Source organism: Grammomys surdaster, unplaced genomic scaffold (assembly GCF_004785775.1).
Source record: "Grammomys surdaster isolate TR1022 unplaced genomic scaffold, NIH_TR_1.0 125672, whole genome shotgun sequence".
In the NCBI taxonomy this organism is placed as follows: Eukaryota; Metazoa; Chordata; class Mammalia; order Rodentia; family Muridae; genus Grammomys; species Grammomys surdaster.
The window spans coordinates 462,832-481,560 of record NW_021620509.1 but is presented as its reverse complement, the minus strand read 5'-3'; the positions used below and the strand labels follow the sequence as shown (position 1 = coordinate 481,560).

The 18,729-nt window shown below is 45.0% G+C and overlaps 1 protein-coding gene across 1 annotated transcript; it reads left to right on the top strand.

Moving 5' to 3' along the window:
• The first annotated feature begins 3,217 nt into the window (after nt 1–3,217).
• Nucleotides 3,218–8,650, top strand: Mpz (myelin protein zero). The gene is given in 6 exon segments (XM_028787791.1): nt 3,218–3,319; nt 6,145–6,311; nt 6,589–6,802; nt 7,334–7,469; nt 7,616–7,676; nt 7,784–8,650. Coding segments are annotated over 6 exon segments (939 nt in total). The 5' UTR covers nt 3,218–3,252; the 3' UTR covers nt 8,078–8,650.
• Nucleotides 8,651–18,729: the final 10,079 nt, after the last annotated feature.

Genomic DNA, 18,729 nt, shown 5'->3' with positions numbered 1-18,729 from the left:
TGGATCTAGAGTTACAGACCTGTGAGCTTCCAGGTAGGTGCTGGGAATCCCTCTCCATGTTCTGGAGAGCAGGTAATCTTCTTAACTGCTGAGCCATCTCTCCAGCCTCATCACTTAGGTCTTGAATAATTTTATTTAACATAGATGTACTATTGGCTTTTTGCCAATTTGTGAAAATCCTATAAGAGATTCAAAGATACAAGAACACACTAACCTGTTCACCTGAAGAACTTGATAGCCTTTGCAATGTCATTAAAGAAACACATATAAAAAGAAGCAAACCTGGGTGTGTAGCTCAGGTAGAATGCCTGCCTACTGTGCACTAAGGCCTAGGTTCAAGTCCCAGTACTACATAAAACTAGACACAGTAATGCACACCTGTAATCCTAGCTCTCAGGACCTATAAATAAGATCAGAAGTTGAAGGTTATCTCTGCCTACATAGCAAGATGGAGGCTAGCAGGGGCTGGGGAGCTAGGGAGAGAATATGCAAGCCTCCCAAAAAGGTATAGATAAGAGTTAACTGGAGATATTGATTACAGGATCCTATAAACGTTTGCTCGTGGTAGTTTTGTCCTTGGAATTTATAATTAAGCCTCTATTTAGTATTCTGTTATCAGAAACCTAGCATTAACCATGAAACTCACAGGAACTCTGATCTGAGATGCATGGACGGTATTAAGAGACTGTTGGCTTCGTACAGATGTGCCTTAATGCCTCATAAGCAAGACGAAGCTGGGCATGGTAGTCAATGCTATATAATCCCAGCACTCAGAAGGAAGAAAAAAGGAAGAAAAAAGGTCACCACAAGATACAAGATCCAGGCCAGTCCTATAAAAATTGTGTGTGTGTGTGTGTGTGTGTGTGTGTGTGTGTGTGTGTGTGTTTAGATAGAGATAGATAGATAGATAGATAGCCTATCCTAAGCAAACAATGGTCACCACACTCAACCTCCATAACCTACACTATAGCCGATGGAAGTAAATCACATTGAAATTCAGACCATGGGGCTGGAGAGATAGCTCAGTGGTTTAGTACTTGCTGTTCTTGCAGAGGACCCAGGTTCAGTTTCCAGTACCCACATAGTGGCTTATAACTGTACATAACTCCAGCACCAGAGGGGATCAAATACACATACATACATACATACATATATACATACATACATGAAGGCATAGCAGTAAAGCACATAAGCAAAATAAATAAATCTAAATAAAGAAAACAGAAACTCAAATTTCAAACATTAAGCCGTACTCTTTTATGTTACTGTTTGAGACAGGATCTCTCTATATAGCCCTGGCTATCCTGGAGCTCATTATGTAGGCCAGACTGACTACAAACTCCCTGCCTGCTCCCCACCCCCCAGTCCTGGAATTAAAGGCATACACTACCACACCCAGAGAGCTAAACTCTTATCAATAGTTTCTTTAAAAATACACAGTATAAAGCAAGGTCTACGATCCAAAATAAGAAACAAGAGAGAGGAGATGAAAGAGTGGCACTTTCAGTGAAAAGCACAGTCACTTCAGATGATCAGAGGCCAGAAAAAGAGGCAGAAAACTGGGTACTTCTAAAAGATTTTGTTTGCTAGATTCGTCTTAAAACTCAGTTCATCTGCATTATTTGTGGTAGTAGGGAGGGGAAAAAAAACCCAGAAAACTGGGGCCTAGAGACATGGTTCAGAGGTTAAGAGCACTGCTGTTCTTCTGGGCTCACTCCTAACACAAGGAGGTTCACAACCATTCCAGTTCCTGGAGATCTGATCCCCTCTCAGGCTTCTGTAGTTGCCAGGCACACACATGAAACACATATATACACACAGGCAACTTATTACAAATAAAAACAAACCATTAAAAAAATAAAAACCTCAATTCTGGTCATGTAGACATTCCAAACATCTCCCCTTGTTTGTTGAGATGGTCTCTGATGGCCCAGGCTGGCTTTGAACTCCTGACCTTCCTGCTTCCTGTTTCCACCTCCCAAGCACTAGAAAGAGAGGCTTAAACCACAGTTGACTTTCTCATCTCTAATTCTACCCCACAGTTCTTCAGGAGTTGCTTACAGCGTACCAGATTAAATTCACCCTCTTTTAGTCTGTCATTTTAGACCTTCAAGCTTCCTGTTCAGACTTCTTTCCTAGTGTACCCTTTCAAGAGCCCCCACATCAAATCAAACATGGATGGCACATATCTGCTCTAAATATATGCAGAGCTTCTTCACAAATGTCACACACACACACACACACACACCACACACTCTTTCACCTCTGCTCTAACTTTGCTGTTCCATCTACCCATCATCCCTCCCATTCCATTTTACAAGATGGCTGCTCCTTCAAGGTCCCTATATAACACTGCTTCCTAGACCTGATTCCTCTTTCCTCTGAACTTCCTGTATTAAGTGGTATTCCCAACATTCTGTGCATTGGCAGTTGATGAGTTTACCCTCTGTTTCCCCCTTCTGCCTCCTCAAACTAGATCTTGAGCTTGTAGAAAGAACTGAATTACCATTCTAATATCAACATTCACAAACGTTCAAATAGCCACCAAGCAGAACTATAGACCGTCTTGCTCTTCTAAACTGCCATATTGCATAAGACATCAAAGGATTTCCTAACGGTAGAGGAGAAATCTGGGCTTCTTCCTGGAAGTTTTCTGGTAGAGAAAATCTTCTATCTGGGTAGAATCTCCCAGGATGCAGGGAGATGGAAAAAGTTGTTCCCAGAGGGCTTTATAGGCTACAGTGTTGCCGTAGCAATCGGAACAACAACAGACACCCTAATTTGGTAGTGCTCTGAAAGAAACTTGACTCTAGGCTCTAGTCCTAGGGCTCTCAGGCAAAGAGGCTAAGAAGAAATCCTTTGCCATGGTCTTTTGGATTTAGGCTTGTCTATTCCTCAGAGAAGGGTGTCTATGTCCCTTTTCTGTCCCTCTGCCTCACCCCACCCCAACATTCCAACCTAGAGTAGGGGGAGGTCAGTATACACAAAGCCCTCTGTGTAAGGGGTGGTATGTGTTCCCTCAACCTTCCACCCAGAGTATACAATGCCCCTTCTGCTCCATGCCCCCTGCCACCCTCCCTACCACCTCTCAATTGCACATGCCAGGCTGCAATTGGTCAGTGGCTCAGGACAACCCCCTCATGCTGGGGATCCAGGGGATTTTAAGCAGGTTCCAGAAAACACCACTCAGTTCCTTGTCCCCCCGCTATCTCTACCCCACAGACACTCTGGGCCTTTGCCCCTACCCCAGCTATGGCTCCCGGGGCTCCCTCATCCAGCCCTAGCCCTATCCTGGCTGCCCTGCTCTTCTCTTCTTTGGGTAAGTGGAGTCACTGAATCCCAGAAACCTGAGATTCAGTGGTCTCTCAGCAATTTCTCCCATCCTCACACCCTTCACTGCCAAGAGCCAGCCAGGGCAAACAAGAAGATGGTGTTATGTTTAGGTGCGGGGAAGGAAGGCATAGATCACTTAAGGGAATCAGCAAAGGTGTTTGCCAACGAGATGTACTAAAAGAGATCACAGGGAGCTCCCTGAGCACCCAAGCTGGAAGCCAGTCAGTGACTCCCCAGATCCATGCTAACAGCCTGTCAGGAAGCAGAAGGAGTATGGAAAGAGCAGGATCAAGCCCTGGGTCCTGGTCCCCTTGCATTCCTGAGTGCCACAAGAGGTAACCAGCCTTGATTACCCAGAATCGAAAAGTCAGCGAGTATGAATTAATGAATGAGTCCACTCTGTGGTCTCATCTTCACGGATGGAATTTCTGCCTGTGGCCTCTCGTCTATTCTATGAGTGAATCCTAGGATCTTGTCCCAGTAAAGCCATCTTTTTAAACTGGCCAGCCTTTTCCTCTTACCTTTGCCAGATGTTGAGTGAGCAAGATAACATCAAAGCAAGGTTAGTTAAGTAGAGCTTTCCAAAGTGCCTTGCATTCTATGTAAGCAGAAGGCATGATGGGGTAAGAGTGAGGATGAGCAGCAGGAGAGAGGAGAAGTTAGAACATCCAAGGCTCTTTCGTCGGTCAAGTTCAACTTCTTGGGTTGTAAACTCAAAACTTAAGACGTTTCTGGTTTATTTTGGACTATTCTGTGATGTCCCTAAGCAATGTTGAAGGTAGGGTGTTGGAGTAAGCCTTGGCAAAAGAAATGAGGAGCTGAGGAGACTAGGGAGCAAAAGAGCTCCGTCCCAATCCTAGAACCACTGAGTAGAGTTGAGAAGGGCAAAGATTGATGATAGGATAGGAGGAATAGAAGTCCAAACAATAAATAACCCTCTTTGTTGCACTGGGGATTCCCAAGAAGGCTCTCAGACAGAATTCCCAGGAGGTAAGTAAAAGATATTGCATGCTAAGATGGGAGATTCAGGACAATGAGGGCGGAGTGGATGTGGTATGAGCCCCCAGCACTGGCTAAACAATGGGACTTTGTTTTGTCGCCTCCTCCTAAAGAACAGAAAAGTCTATAATTGTTTCTACCCAGAGCCAGCCCACACACATAGACTGCCTGGGATGACTCTCCCTGTGTGGGTGGCTTATAGGGGTGGCATTGGGCCAAGATGACCAAGAAGAGGGTGAGGATGGATGGTTGGACCACAGGGGTCCACATGCAGAGTCACCTGGGTGTTGAACTTGGGGTCTTCTTCTATATCTAGCTTCTCCTTGACATGAAGTCCTTCCTTCCCTGAATCCCTAGTCAAGAAGACACTAAATGGTAACATGGGGTGCAGCAGGCAGGCTTGAGAATTGTGCCCAGAAAGAGGACTTCTAGCATTCTCTAATCTGCTTCTGCATCTTCTTTGTCTTCTTCTCCTTCTCCTCCTTCTTCTTCCTTCTCTTCCTCCCCCTCTTCCTCTTTCTCCTCTTCCTCTTCTCTTTCTTGCAAGAATCTGAAGTTACTGTGCATGCTAACATTACAGTTGATATCTATGACTCAGCATGGAAAGCCATCTCAGATACATATGTTCTTAATCCAAAACCAAAAGGGAGAATTTAATGCAATACATTGTAAATACATTGTATTTTAAAGAGCTCCACAAAACAAAATTAGCCATTTGTCGTAAGACACATCTTGAGTTTATTGCATTTATATTGAGTTTGATACATAGAGAGAACTGGTAATGGTGGTTCTATCTGGGTGGAAACTTTAGGAAAGAAATTGGTTGTTAGAGTAAGTGTCAAAGATAGCTTTGTCTGTGTTACTTGAATCATTTATGAGAATGTATACATGGGACAGTGAGCATGCTTTTAATCCCAGCACTCAGGAGAAGTAGCACGTGGATCTCTGTGAGTCCCAGGCCAGCCTGGTCTACATATTGAGTTCCAAGATAGCCAGGGTTACATAGTAAGACCCTGTCTTAAAACAAACAAACAAACAAACAAAGTCAGTATATCTTAATTTAGTCAAAATATTCAAAACCCTACATCTAATTAATTGCTTAAGAGTTAGATATAAGCCGGGCGGTGGTGGCGCACGCCTTTAATCCCAGCACTTGGGAGGCAGAGGCAGGCGGATTTCTGAGTTTGAGAGTTCGAGGCTAGCCTGGTCTACAGAGTGAGTTCCAGGACAGCCAGGGCTACTTGGAGAAACCCTGTCTCGAAAAACCAAAAAAAAAAAAAAAAAAAAGAGTTAGATATAAGTTGTTGGCACATGTGGTAATTTTTTTATGGCACAGGAGGGCCATAAGTTCTAGAGGAGTTTGGGCTACATAGGAAGACTGTCTCAAAAGAAAGGAAGAAAGAAAGAGAGAAAGAAAGAAGAAAGAGACTAAAATGGAAAATGAGATTGGATACAATCTACCTTCTAGAATCCTAAAGAAAAGCACAGATTTCATTTCCTCTCCAGTGAAGATTTCCTATCCAAGTACTAACCAGAGTTGGCCCTGCTTAGCTTTAAGAGATAAGACAGGATTGGATACATCCAGGGCGTTACAGCTTTGAACTTGAGGGACACTCTTTATGCTGAGACCTTGAGGAGATACAGCATTTATATTTACATACTGAGTTAGTCCAGACAGAGGTAAGCCTCCAAATATTTGTTTCATCACTAAAGCCGTTCCAGAACCTTAGCCCCTGACTGCTGGTTGGTCTCGAGTCTTCTTTCTAAATGACTGGGCCCACCTGTGTGCATCTCATTTCCTTCTGCCTACAGTGCTGTCTCCAGCCCTGGCCATTGTGGTTTACACGGACAGGGAAGTCTATGGTGCTGTGGGATCCCAGGTGACCCTGCACTGCTCCTTCTGGTCCAGTGAATGGGTCTCAGATGACATCTCTTTTACCTGGCGCTACCAGCCTGAAGGGGGCCGAGATGCCATTTCGGTGAGTGCCCAGGTGGTGGTGGGATGTCCTAGGGTTAGACAACAGATCAGTACTTCAAACAACAGAAAAGAGAACCCAGGCTACAGAAGGGAAAAGGTTTTCTGAGCTTCAAACTCAACTGCAGAAAGGTAAGCCGCAGTCCTTGTTACCTTGCCTAGGACCTGTGTGCCCTGTCCTCCTTCCCACAGGCCAGGATCTGGGACCCTGAGTCCGGAGCCAAGTTTTGGCAGCTTTTCACACTAGGATTCTTTCACACAATTTCTGCCATTCCTCATAGATCTTCCACTATGCCAAGGGACAACCTTACATCGATGAAGTGGGGACCTTCAAAGAGCGTATCCAGTGGGTAGGGGACCCTCGATGGAAGGATGGCTCCATTGTCATACACAACCTAGACTACAGTGACAACGGCACTTTCACGTGTGATGTCAAAAACCCACCGGACATAGTGGGCAAGACCTCACAGGTCACGCTCTATGTCTTTGAAAAAGGTGTGAGAAGGGACAAGGGACAGGGTTCTGGGAGGCACTTCAAGGAGGGTATTAGGGAGGGCTGACAGACTGTGAGAAGGGAAAATAGCCTCAACTAACAGGTGGTGCAAGCCTTTAACCCTAGCTCCGGGGAGGCTAAGGAAGTGATTGCTTGGGTCAAATAATGAATTCAAGAGCAGCCTGGGATATATCGCAAAACTGGGGGATGAGGGAGGCAGGCGGCATGTGGATAAGTATGATGGGTCTGGCTGTAATCCTAATTCTCCAAAGGTGGAAGCAGATCGATGCGAAGTTCAAGGCCATATTTGGCTGCACAGCAAGTAGGCCAACCTGGGCTACCTGAGACGACACTCCTCCCACTCACCCCCCAAATAGCAAAAACCAAAGACGCTGAGAAGGGAAGGCAGCCTGGCTAAAATCCTCACATTTCCAATGACTGGAAATAGGTGTAGTGAGAAGCAGCATAGATACAGGTTTCTGGTTCCTCCCCGCTGCGTGCGAACCGCGTATTTCTTCGCCCTCCCCTCCTAGTGCCCACCAGGTATGGGGTGGTGTTGGGAGCCGTGATCGGGGGCATCCTCGGGGTGGTGCTGTTGCTGCTGTTGCTCTTCTACCTGATTCGGTACTGCTGGCTGCGCAGGCAGGCTGCCCTGCAGAGAAGGCTCAGGTAAGGGGGGCGGGAGGGAGCCTGACTTCCCACCTTTATCCAGGATCCCCCAGACTGCTTCAGTGGTGGTAGGGGCAAAGGAAAGAGGAAGTTGAGTGTAGTGGGTTCCAGTGTGGCCAATCCTGCTGCAACCTCTCTTCCCGCAGTGCCATGGAGAAGGGGAAATTTCACAAGTCTTCGAAGGACTCCTCGAAGCGCGGGCGGCAGGTTAGCGGGACCTGAGACTGGGAAGGAGAACGCTGGGAAGTCCCGGAGAGCAGTGAGGGATGGGTGGGCATGGTCAAGCCCAAGGCTGACGTGTGCAATCCCCGCAGACGCCAGTGCTGTATGCCATGCTGGACCACAGCCGAAGCACCAAAGCTGCCAGTGAGAAGAAATCTAAAGGGCTGGGGGAGTCTCGCAAGGATAAGAAATAGCGGTTAGCGGGCCGGGCGGGGGGTCGGGGGTCTGCGACGGAGTCCTCCAAAGGCTCTCAGGTGGTGGTCATCGAGATGGAGCTTCGCAAAGATGAACAGAGCTCGGAGCTCCGGCCTGCAGTCAAGTCCCCCAGTAGAACCAGCCTCAAGAACGCCCTCAAGAACATGATGGGCCTGGACTCGGACAAGTGACCGTCATATCCAGGCCCTGTCAGAGCAGAGGACCTAGGCTCCTCTTTTTCCCAGGTCTAGGTGCTTTCCTCATGCTCCTCAGCCCTGCCCTGCCCTTACCTCCCAATGAGATGTAAAGTTTCATTCCAACCTTCCTTTCCAAGTCTTGTGTTTCTCCTTCGCCTTTACCCCTCGGCTTTCCTAGGGACTAACCCTCACCTGCCCCAAGGGCTGTGTGTTTGGTGCCTCTCCCTCAGGCACCGAGAAGAAAGGGACCTGATAGCCTCTGCCCAACTCCAGGCCACTTGGCCTTCCCTCGCCCCCACCCCCGCCCCCAGCTGATCCCCGGGCTCCTCCCCGCTCTCTCCTTTCCTGTCTTATGGCGGCCCAGCTCCACACACCGTCCTCGGGCTCAAATCCACACCATGCAGAGCAGACTCTCCGTCAGGGTTTATTTAGGTTGCTGAGTTTTTTTATTTGTTCATCCATTCTTTTGTTTGTTTACCTGAGCCCACAGACCCATGACCGAGGACCAATGACGTCATGTGGCTTTTGCAGTTACCCACTCCTACTAAGTCTTTACTGGAGAGCCAGCCAGGCAAGCAGAGGCGCCCTGATCCTCAGACCTCAGCTGCATAACTGATGCCCTCTGACCATTCTGGAGCACTTCTGGGGCTCCGAGATTTGGGGAAGGAGAGAGAAAAAAATAGATCCTCACAGGTCAGGGGTGGAGTAGGAGGCTTTAAGAAATGTCTTCAAAATGAACAATCAGGAGAACAGGGAAAGAGAATAGGAAGGAGAGGAAGTGGTTGCTCTCCCAGGCACAGGGGACTGTTAGGACTTTTCTGCATTCTGTATATTTCTCCTACCATCTCCAAATGTCCTTAAATGTTTAATAAACACTGACATTTCCAGAAGCTGCTGCCTCTGTTTTGCATTTTCAAATCCTCGTAAGAATCCCTTTCTCTTCTCTTATTCCCAGGCCACATTGCTTCCTCATTAGCTGGTTTTCATTGTCAAGTTTGATGTTATGGTATTGGCCCGTGTAGCATAATAGGGAGAACTCTGAAATAGGCTCACAGGCACATTTATGTATTAAAAACTACCCAGTGAGCTTGTACTAGGTCCAAATCTGTTTTAGGCCCTGCTTTTACATGTGTGGAAACACAGTAGCTTTCTTTACCAAGACCTGGATTCTAAAGCGTGCCAGCCACTCACTGGTTGTCTGCCCGAGAATGCTTACTTGCCTTTGGTAAGCTTGTTTTGCACTTCATAAATACAGAGAACCATCCTATCCCCCTTACACAATTCCCAGACTGTCTGTGAGAATCAGGTAAGAGACAGCGTGTGGAAACCTTTATGAGCTGTAAGCTTAGTTGTACATATTATAGCATATGACTAACTTCTTAAGGGTCAGGTCCTTAAAAATGTTTCTTGTCTTGCCTAAGGGAGTGTATACTTTAGAAGATAGAGAGGGATCAGAACACCCACATGGAGACTCACAACCATTGATAATTTAGTTCCAGGGAATCTGATGTCCTCTTCTGGCATCTGTGGGCAACAGGCACACATGTGGTACACAGACTTATGTGTAGGAGAATCACTTGTATAAATAAAATTAAAATAAATGAAGGAGTGCACTTTATAAACTAGTACAAATCTCATTCACACTTACGAATATACACACACAGACCATTATGCTGAGCACGCAGTATGTACCTATAATCCCAGCACTTAGAACACACAGTCAGGAAGGTCAGAAGTTCAAGACCAGTTCTGACTAAATAGCAAATTAAAGTTTAAGGCCAGCCTGGGAAACAAGAGACCCTGTTTTAAAAAACAACAACTTTCTTTTTGTTCTCTATTTTAGATACATTATTAATACCTGACTAGCCAGTTTGTTTATAATGTCAATTTAGATATATCCTGGAACCTTTAGATGATTGTGGGCAAATGTAATAGCTTCTCCTGGGGGTGGAGGTGGAGGGTATTTTATTTCCTGGAGCTGTAATTACTAGCCATTGTAAACTGCCTGATGTGTGTGGGTGTTGGGACCTGAACGTGGGTTTTCTGTGAGAGCATTACACAGACAAGCTGCTGAGCTAGCTCTCCAGCTGCCCAAAAGGATTCTTAATAAAAGACATAGGCACAATGTCTGGAGGAAAACTAAGATTTTATTTCACACTATATAAGAAATAAAATGTAAAAAAGTATGTTGGTACATTACTATAGTTGTGGCATTCAGAAAGCTGGAAGGTTTGCTGGATTGCTAGGAGTTCAAGGCTAGCTGGGGTTATAGAACAAGATCTTGTTTAAAACACAAAACAGAATTACAGTCCCAAGCAATCACCCTAAACAAGTACACATGAGTAGAACTGAATAGAGTCAGCAGGCTGTTTATACTTCACACACAGATACACACAGATACACACATATACACACACACACACATACATACATACACACAGATACATACACATACACACAGATACACGCACACACAAATAATTAAAAAAGAGGTTGTCATGAATTTGTGAAGGAGTGAGGGAAGCAATTATTAAGAGTAAATATTTGTTTAAAGTCTGGTGGGTTGGCAGATGCCTGCAATTTTAATCACTTTTGGAAGAATGAGGCAGGAGGCTTGCCTTGAATTCAAGGCCAGTCTAGGAGCCAAGAGAGAGGGCACAAAAGTATTTGCTTAAACTCCACAAGGAGAAGACCTTTAAGCAACACAGGAAATCTAAAACTTACACAGGAAATACTTCAGATTTTATCCTCTCTATTGGCAGAATACACTATAGTAAATATTATAAACAAAATTCAAAAGTTAATTGATAGTGATGGAGAAATCATAATGGGTTTTCATAGTTCCCGTACTTCCACCTCTATCTACAGCCTCCTTGGTCTGCTTCCCTGACTGATAAAGCCGTATGAACGTGTCTGGTCTGGTACAGTAGCTGCAATATGTTCCACCATCGCCTTTCAGCCTACTACAGTCATATCCATCGCTCCACTAAAATTGTGTTCCTCAGAGGGTATCAATGATGTCCATGTAAAATATGCTTGTGTGTGTGTGTGTGTGTGTCTACTGTATTTGTGTGTGGTTTGTATCATTGGTAATTGAACCTAGGGCCTTGTGCTCTTGAGCCAAGCACTCTACCACTGAGCCACAGCACTAGCCCCTGTTGTTAAATCTCAATGGTCACTTTTGAGTCTCTGATATCTCTTGGCAGTGTTCAGCATTTTCAACCATTTCTTCTCTTTGGTAATGGTTTACCACTTGGCTTCCTCCAGATAGATTCTTCTGCTTTTCATTGTTTTTATCAATTTGAGAAACGCATGGGTTAACTTTATAGTAGAGATTGCAGTATTTTTTCTGGTTGATTCCATACATTGTGGGTTTATTCCCATATTAATGCTAAAAATTTCCACTAAGTTACAGTCAATTAGAGATGAATATTCTCTTCCCCTTTAGCTTATTTTTGAAGTTTTGCTTTTAGATTTATTTATTTTAGATTTATTTATTTTGTGTGTATGAGTCTCTTGCCTGCTTGTATGTATATGAACATACAAGTGCCTGTTGCCCAAGAAGTTCAAAAGGGGGCATCACATCACCTGAGACTGGAGTTAGAGATCAACACATGTTCTTACCCTGAACCTTGTACCCAGCCTCTTCACCAATTTAGGTGGAGACTTGTGTATTTATTTGTTAGTTTTTCTGAGACAGGGTCCCACTCTGTGTTCCAGGGTGGTCTTTAACTTACTTTATAGCCTAGGCTGACTTCAGAATTTTCAAGAGTTAAAACTCAAGTCATCAGTGTCCCAGGCAAGTGCCCTCAACTGCTTTGCTATCTCGATGGCCCTAGTGAGACTTTTAAAGGGTGTAGAATAGTTCTTTTGTGTTTTCCAGGTCACTGTATTATTGTCTAGTATCCTTACATTTTTCTGGACTCTTAACTACCAGGATCATCTACTCTGTATAGTCATACATACAATTATTAAAAAAAAAAATTACTAAAACAAACCAAGAAACAAAAAACCTTCCACAGATTCTTGAAACTTTCCCTAGAGGGCAGTACACCTTTCTGTTGAAAACTCTAGAAGGCCTGAGGCCTGCCTAAAGATTGGAGAAAGAGTCCAGACAGCGTCTTGAGCCTCCTGTTGATTCTTTTTCTCTAGACACATCAGCTCTTCTGAGACCCGTTTATCTATCTAGTTCACTTCCAATTACTTTTAACTTCAGAGAGCCTAGCCATACATTTCTGGAAGCAGCAGAAGAGGCATCTGGATGAGATTAAGACATTGTTAGAAATCTGGGAGTCAGGTAAAGCCAGGCTGGGGTCATCCCAAGAAGGAAGAAAGAGGGTCTAGATCTAATGGGGTCAAATAGGTATTCTGGAGCTCAGTTAAAGAGGGTCCTGCCCTGCCCCTCTGCCTTCTAAACCAGGCTGGACAGCATCCTTGACAATCAGCCCTCAGTTTATCCATGTCATATAAACCCACAAATTTGGGAGTCAGACCATCTGAGTTCTATCCCTACTTTACTGATTTGCTTTGGTTATTTAGTGCCTCAGTGGCTCACTTTCTTCATTTTAAAAGTGGGGTAAAAATACCAGTACCATTGTAAGAATATAGACGAGCAGAGGATGGCGGTGGTACACACCTTTAGTCTCAGCACATGGGAGACAGAGGCAAGTGAGTCTCTGTGAGTTCAAGGCCAGCCTAGCCTACAGAACGAGTTTCAGGGCTGTTATAAAGAGAAACTCTGTTTTGAAAAAAAAATTAAATAAGCTAATATGTATGAGAGTGCCTGTAAAGGGGACTGACCCACACGGGTACTTTACAAGTCTTCCTCACCATTTCATGGCCTATCTGTAGCATGAGACTCAAGACTCACCCCAACCTAGGGAATGAGGATCCCAGAGGACCCCAACTATGAAGCCTTCTAAACCAACAGAATTCAACCCAGCAAAGAATATTCACAGATAACCTTGTCTTCTCCTTTGCCCACTGCATCTTTAGATTCTAACATAGCCTCCCACCTTGACAAATGAGGAAACTGAGCCATGGAGACATTTATTAACTTTGCTAAGGCACATGAGTCATTGAACTATAGAACTCAGGACCTAGTTCTGAGAGGACTTTGAGGGACAGGATTTATGCACCTGTCTGTCACGCAGGTTTCTAGGCGTGTGAGCTTTGGCCACCTTCACCATTAGACTGCTGGCATCTGGAAATACCAGACAATTACAGATGCTCAGAGACTCAAATTACGTCTCTAAAGGTCGGATTCCCATTCTGTGGACATTTTTACAATACACATCCTTTGTCTTCTGTTGGTCACATGGTCCCAGTTACTTCCCAGCATGCTGTAGAATTCTCCTAGAAAGGAATTTTTACTGCTTTGCAGTAAGTCAGTACCACTTGCTTACATTAGCCATCACTTTCCTCCTGTCTTTGAGAACACACACTCAATGCTGTCCGGATCTGGCTCTGACTGTATTTCCTAAGACCCCAAATAAAGTCTCTTTACTATACAGTCTCGGTGACTGCTGATAACTGATGGTGGGTAGACTCTAAAGGAAGCTCAAAGACTGAGGGGAAGCAAGGACTGCTAATACTCTCCTAAGCCATGGCCTCCAGGAGCCAATGTCAAGGGAGGAAATGAGGAAGTTTTTGTCTTGTGCCAGGCTGACTTTCTGCCTATCTATGGACCACGGGTCTCTTGCCTTTTTAGATCCAGAGTCAGATCTACCACTTAACCAAAAAGATCACCAGTGATACCTAACACTATGGAAAGCAAAACTCCCCACCCTCAAAAATCTCAATTTCCAGAAAAGCACAGACAACAGGGATTACATTCAGAGTAGTTATAAAAAACAAAGCCGACAGCAGCTAATTAGAATGAATCCAATGAGGACTGATTCGAAGACACTGAACATATTGCAGGGACAAGGAAGCTACCAGGAGCCAATATCTCTGCAGATACTATTAGAAATAAGGAAATGTAGCTGGCATTTTGAAAGAAAACGTATCCATCCCTTTACCCCCTGCTGTTTTCACTATGGCGGCTGAAGTCAGATTTCCCATTCTGCCTAGCTCCACGTCTGGTGCCACCTGTAGCTAGTCTCTGCTACTTTATGGATTCTTCTTTTTTTCACCCGTTTTTCCACCATTTCAGTCTCCTAACATTAGATAATGGAAAGAAAAGGATAGAGGAAAAAGGAAAGAGTTCCCTGAATAAAGAAAGTCAGGGGTCAGATATTCTTGTTAGACTATTTCCTGCTGGTTAGGGGAGTTGAGTTCCTTGGGGCAAGTTTGATATTCGGCATCAGGATATCTAATCTCTTTCTCCTCTTCCTCTTCCTCTTCCTTCTACCTTCTCCTCCTCCTCCTCCTCCTCCTCCTCCTCCTCCTCCTCCTCCTCCTCTTCTTCTTCTTTCTCCTCCTCCACCTCCTCTTCCTCTTCTTCTTTGCACATGACTACTTAACAAACTGTGATCAACAATGAACAACTGACAACACACCCTGCCCCTAGCATTTATATTACACTCTGAAAAGTCCCCAGAATTCCAAATGTCACACAATCTCAGAAACTATTTGCAGCTGGAAAAATCATACATTTGCTAAAGCACAAGGCAAATCATTGTCAGCTGAGGTGGACAGTCTGAAGCAGCCCCATATCCCACACCTGGGATTAAAACAAAAAAAAACATATTCTTATAATATTCCTGTGTTGCTTTTTAAAAAGAAAGCAAAATTCCAGAATTCTCACTACAAGGAAAACTCAGGAATGAGAAGTTAAGGCTGGAAGGACAGACAGCTCCTAGAAGGGTATTAGGCAGAGGTTCCTGGAAGGGGAAGCCAGGAACTGAAAGGAGCAAGCTAAACACTGAGGCAAGAGCAGTGCAGTCCGATCCAGAAACATCATGGTGTCTCTGAGAGCAGGCTTGGAAGACTGTCCAGAGAGTGAAGCCTTCTCTTTTTAAATGCCTGAATCCCATACCCACCATCACCACCTTCCATTTTCATTTCCACCCCTACCCCTGGGCCAGTGTCTCTCCCAGTCTAGACCTTGGGAATGTAATGAAAGTTTATCCCCAGCTTATAAGATCTCAGAACTTCTTCCACTTTCGTCGGGACTGCAATCCCAGCTCTGTTCCCCCTGCATAGCTAAGAAAGTGCCAGGAGAGAAGTCTCTATAGTATGGCTGTGATCAGTGATATGGGAAGAAATGTAGAGTCAAAAATGCCAAACTCCACTTTCTAGCTGACAGAGCTTAACTCTCTGGAGCCTGACCTAGTGACTTGTAACTCAGACAATTATAGAGCAACCCCTTGTGACTTCGGGTGCCTCACCCCAAGTAGTATGTGTCAAAGAAAACAAGTGTTGTTCTGTTCTAAGATTTACTACCTCAAGATTGTGAACTGCCCTCGGAATTCTATTCAAACATGACCCTGCACAAATAGCCCAGGAGGTAAGGCTGAGCAATTTCTAAGTGCTATTGAAGGATCCCATTACCTCCCAAGAGTCTCTCTGTCTCTGTCTGCTGTCTGTCTGTTGTCTGTCTGTCTGTCTCTTTCTCTCCCTGTTTCCATGTCTCTCTGTCTGCCTCTGTGTGTGTGTGTGTGTGTGTGCTTGTGTACATACTTGAGAGTGCTCACAGAAGCCATGAGAGGCCATCAGATCCTTGGTGTTGGAGTTATAGGCAGTTGTGAGCTGCCCCACATAGAAACTAGGAACCAAGCTTGGGTCCTGCTTGCAGAGCCATCTCTGCAGCCCCGTCTACCATACTTCTGTCTCAAGTGTTTATTCTTTATTAAACTTTCATATTAATTCTAGACTGGTAAATTCTTTTACTCCCAAGTCTTGGACTAGTTCCAACTAGAAACATATGTTTGATCTTCATCCTCTTGGATGAAGTAATAAACGTGGCTATGTCTTGGCACAATAATCCTAGAACCTCTAGCATTTTGAAAGTGAGGGGAATTCTATCTTCCTAAGCCCTTAACATGATGGCTCAAGGTGACCTCAAGTTCAGATTCCCTGTGTAGCTGCAGGCTAGTCTTCGTCTCAAAGCAATCCACCTGCCTCAGCCTCCTGAGTGCTGAGATTATAAGCATGCACTACCTCAACTCAAAAGCCTTATTCAGCTATACCAGAGCTGATGTTAGTGACAGGACGGCTCCAAGCAGCCTCCTGGAAGGCAGCCTCAGGCTGACTGCCTAGGAAGCAGACTTTCTGCTTTGAGAATTGGAGTTTTTAGCCCAGCTCTGATCTCCAGGAAGGGGAGGGGGCATAGGGATTGATTTACTCGCCAACAGCCAATTGTGCTTATGTAATGATGAATCTATAAAAGCTCTAAATCTAGGGTTCAAGGTTCAGAGGGCTTTCCGATTGGCGAACGTCTGTGTGCCAGAAACATGTCCAAAGGTGGAGCGCAAGATTCTGTTCACCTTATGCCTTGCTCTGTTTATTTCTTGCATTTTTGTAGCTGTTTCTTAGGAGGCAAGTAGGGGAGTCTATCCTGTTTCTCTTCACCTCTATGTCACTATCTAGGCCAGGCTGCCCATGAACTCCTAATCCTCCTGCCTCAGAATCCCCAAATTCTGTAACTGCAAGTGCCCACTACCACAGTGGCCTCTGAGCTGTATCTTTTAGAAGACAGCGGCGACAATCATAAGGAATTTCCCCCAGTTCTATGAGCCATTGCAGTGCATCACTGCATAGGATGGGGAAGTTCTCTGACTGGCAGCTCATTAGCTAGGTGTGTAAGTCACAGGGTAGCATTGATTCTGGATACCTGGTGTCAATACTATAGGATAGGGTATCCTGAGAGTGAGAGAACCACTAGACGTGAGGGGACCCACACATTTGTCGTCATAAGTAATGTGCACACAAGTTTATTTTCCTTTTAAACTTTTTGGGGTGTGGGAATTGATAGAAAGTTTTATGTAGCTTAGGCTGGCATCAAACTACGTGCATTGCCAAGGATTATCGCGTGATTTATTTTGTATGCCTGGCTCTTTAAAGGATCCCCAGTTGCTAGTCAAATGGCCCTTCGGGAATGCTTAATCCTTAGAACTGTTTGACCCTATGACCTTCAGTGTCTGTTGCCTCTCAGACTTCTGGGAAGAACAGGGTCCAGCTGGCAGAAGAGAGTAGGATTGGAGGAGGATGGGAATAAGCTTAGAGAAGATGTGCAGGAAGAAAGAAGACTGAGTGGGGCTGGAGAGGAGAAGATGGAGCAGAAAAGAGATGGAGCAGAATGAAAATTGAGACCGTTGGGGTGGAGAAGACAGTGTTAGGAGACAGTAAGGAGAAGAACCCACAAAGTAGTGAGAAAAATAAGAAAAGCTACAAAGGATAACCTTAAACTCCTGCTCTTCCTGCCTCCAGCGTCGAGTACTAAGATCACAGGCATACCCAGCCTTGATCCGTGTCTGTTTATTCTCTTCTGCTTATCTTCGCCAATGCCTTTACAACAGCTTCTCTCTAGCACACAGAGATTTCCAGGTTTTGTTCCACAAGATGAAACACTAGAGAAAAGTCCCTCTGTGATCAGTATTCAAGAATCATTTCTTGATTCTTGCAGGGCCCCAAAGAGAGCCCATCAAAAGCGCAGGGCTCAAGGGTGTTCCTGGGAGGCAGCGAGACGCAACTCAGCTCAAAGCATGAGGAACAAGCAGACTGGGGAGAAGCCAACCCCTTAAAGCCAAGCCTGTACTGAGAATGACTGCTGAGTTAGCCGAAGGTGGCCAGGTCTCTCTTTTTGGTCAAAATTATCTTTCTCAAATCAATGTTTTCATGCCTCTTATTAGAATGTATGTGAGGGGCCGGAGAGATGGCTCAGCAGTTAGGAGCACTGACTGCTGTTCCAGAGGTCCTGAGTTCAATTCCCAGCAGCTACATGGTGGCTCACAGTCATTTGTAATGGGATCTGACACACCCTCTTCTGGTGTGTCTGAAGAGAGTGACAGTAAGACATATACAAAATAAATAAACATTTTTAAAAAATGTATATGAACGTGGGAGGGCGCTGCAATTGAGCTGTAAAGTCAGCTATAAAGTAATGGGGAGAAAAAAAAGCACAGAGTTCGGGGCTTCAACAGACTCCAGATCAGAGTGACTCAATGGCTCAGTGGATCCCCCAAGTGGCAGTTCATTAGAGACAGGCTGTCAACAGAGGAATCCTCCCCCCTTGTGTTATAGGGGCAGACCAAGGTAGAGTGCCTGACAAGTCTTATATCATTCATGGACTAAAGGGACAGGGATTACTCTATACATTGATTTTAAATGATTTGGGGTGTGTGTGTGTATGTGTGTGTGTGTATGCGTGTTTGTGTATGTGTGTGTGTGTGTATGTGTGTGTGTATGTGTGTGCTCGAGTGTGTGTGTGCATATGTGTGTATGTGTGTGTGTGTTTGAGGGTCCACAAAGGCTAGAAGAGAGCACTGGATCCCTTGGAGCTGGACTTATCCCTGAACTGAGTACTACGAACCCAACTCGTTTCCTCTGGAAAAGCAGCAAGCACTTTTACAATGCACCCGTTTCTCTAGCCCAGGGAGGACTCTTATTTTACCAGGGTGCACTGGACACATTCCAGGTATAGCAATGAGCTTATTTTTTATTCGCCTGGGAGGCTAAGATAAAAGGCTAGCATTGCCATTATA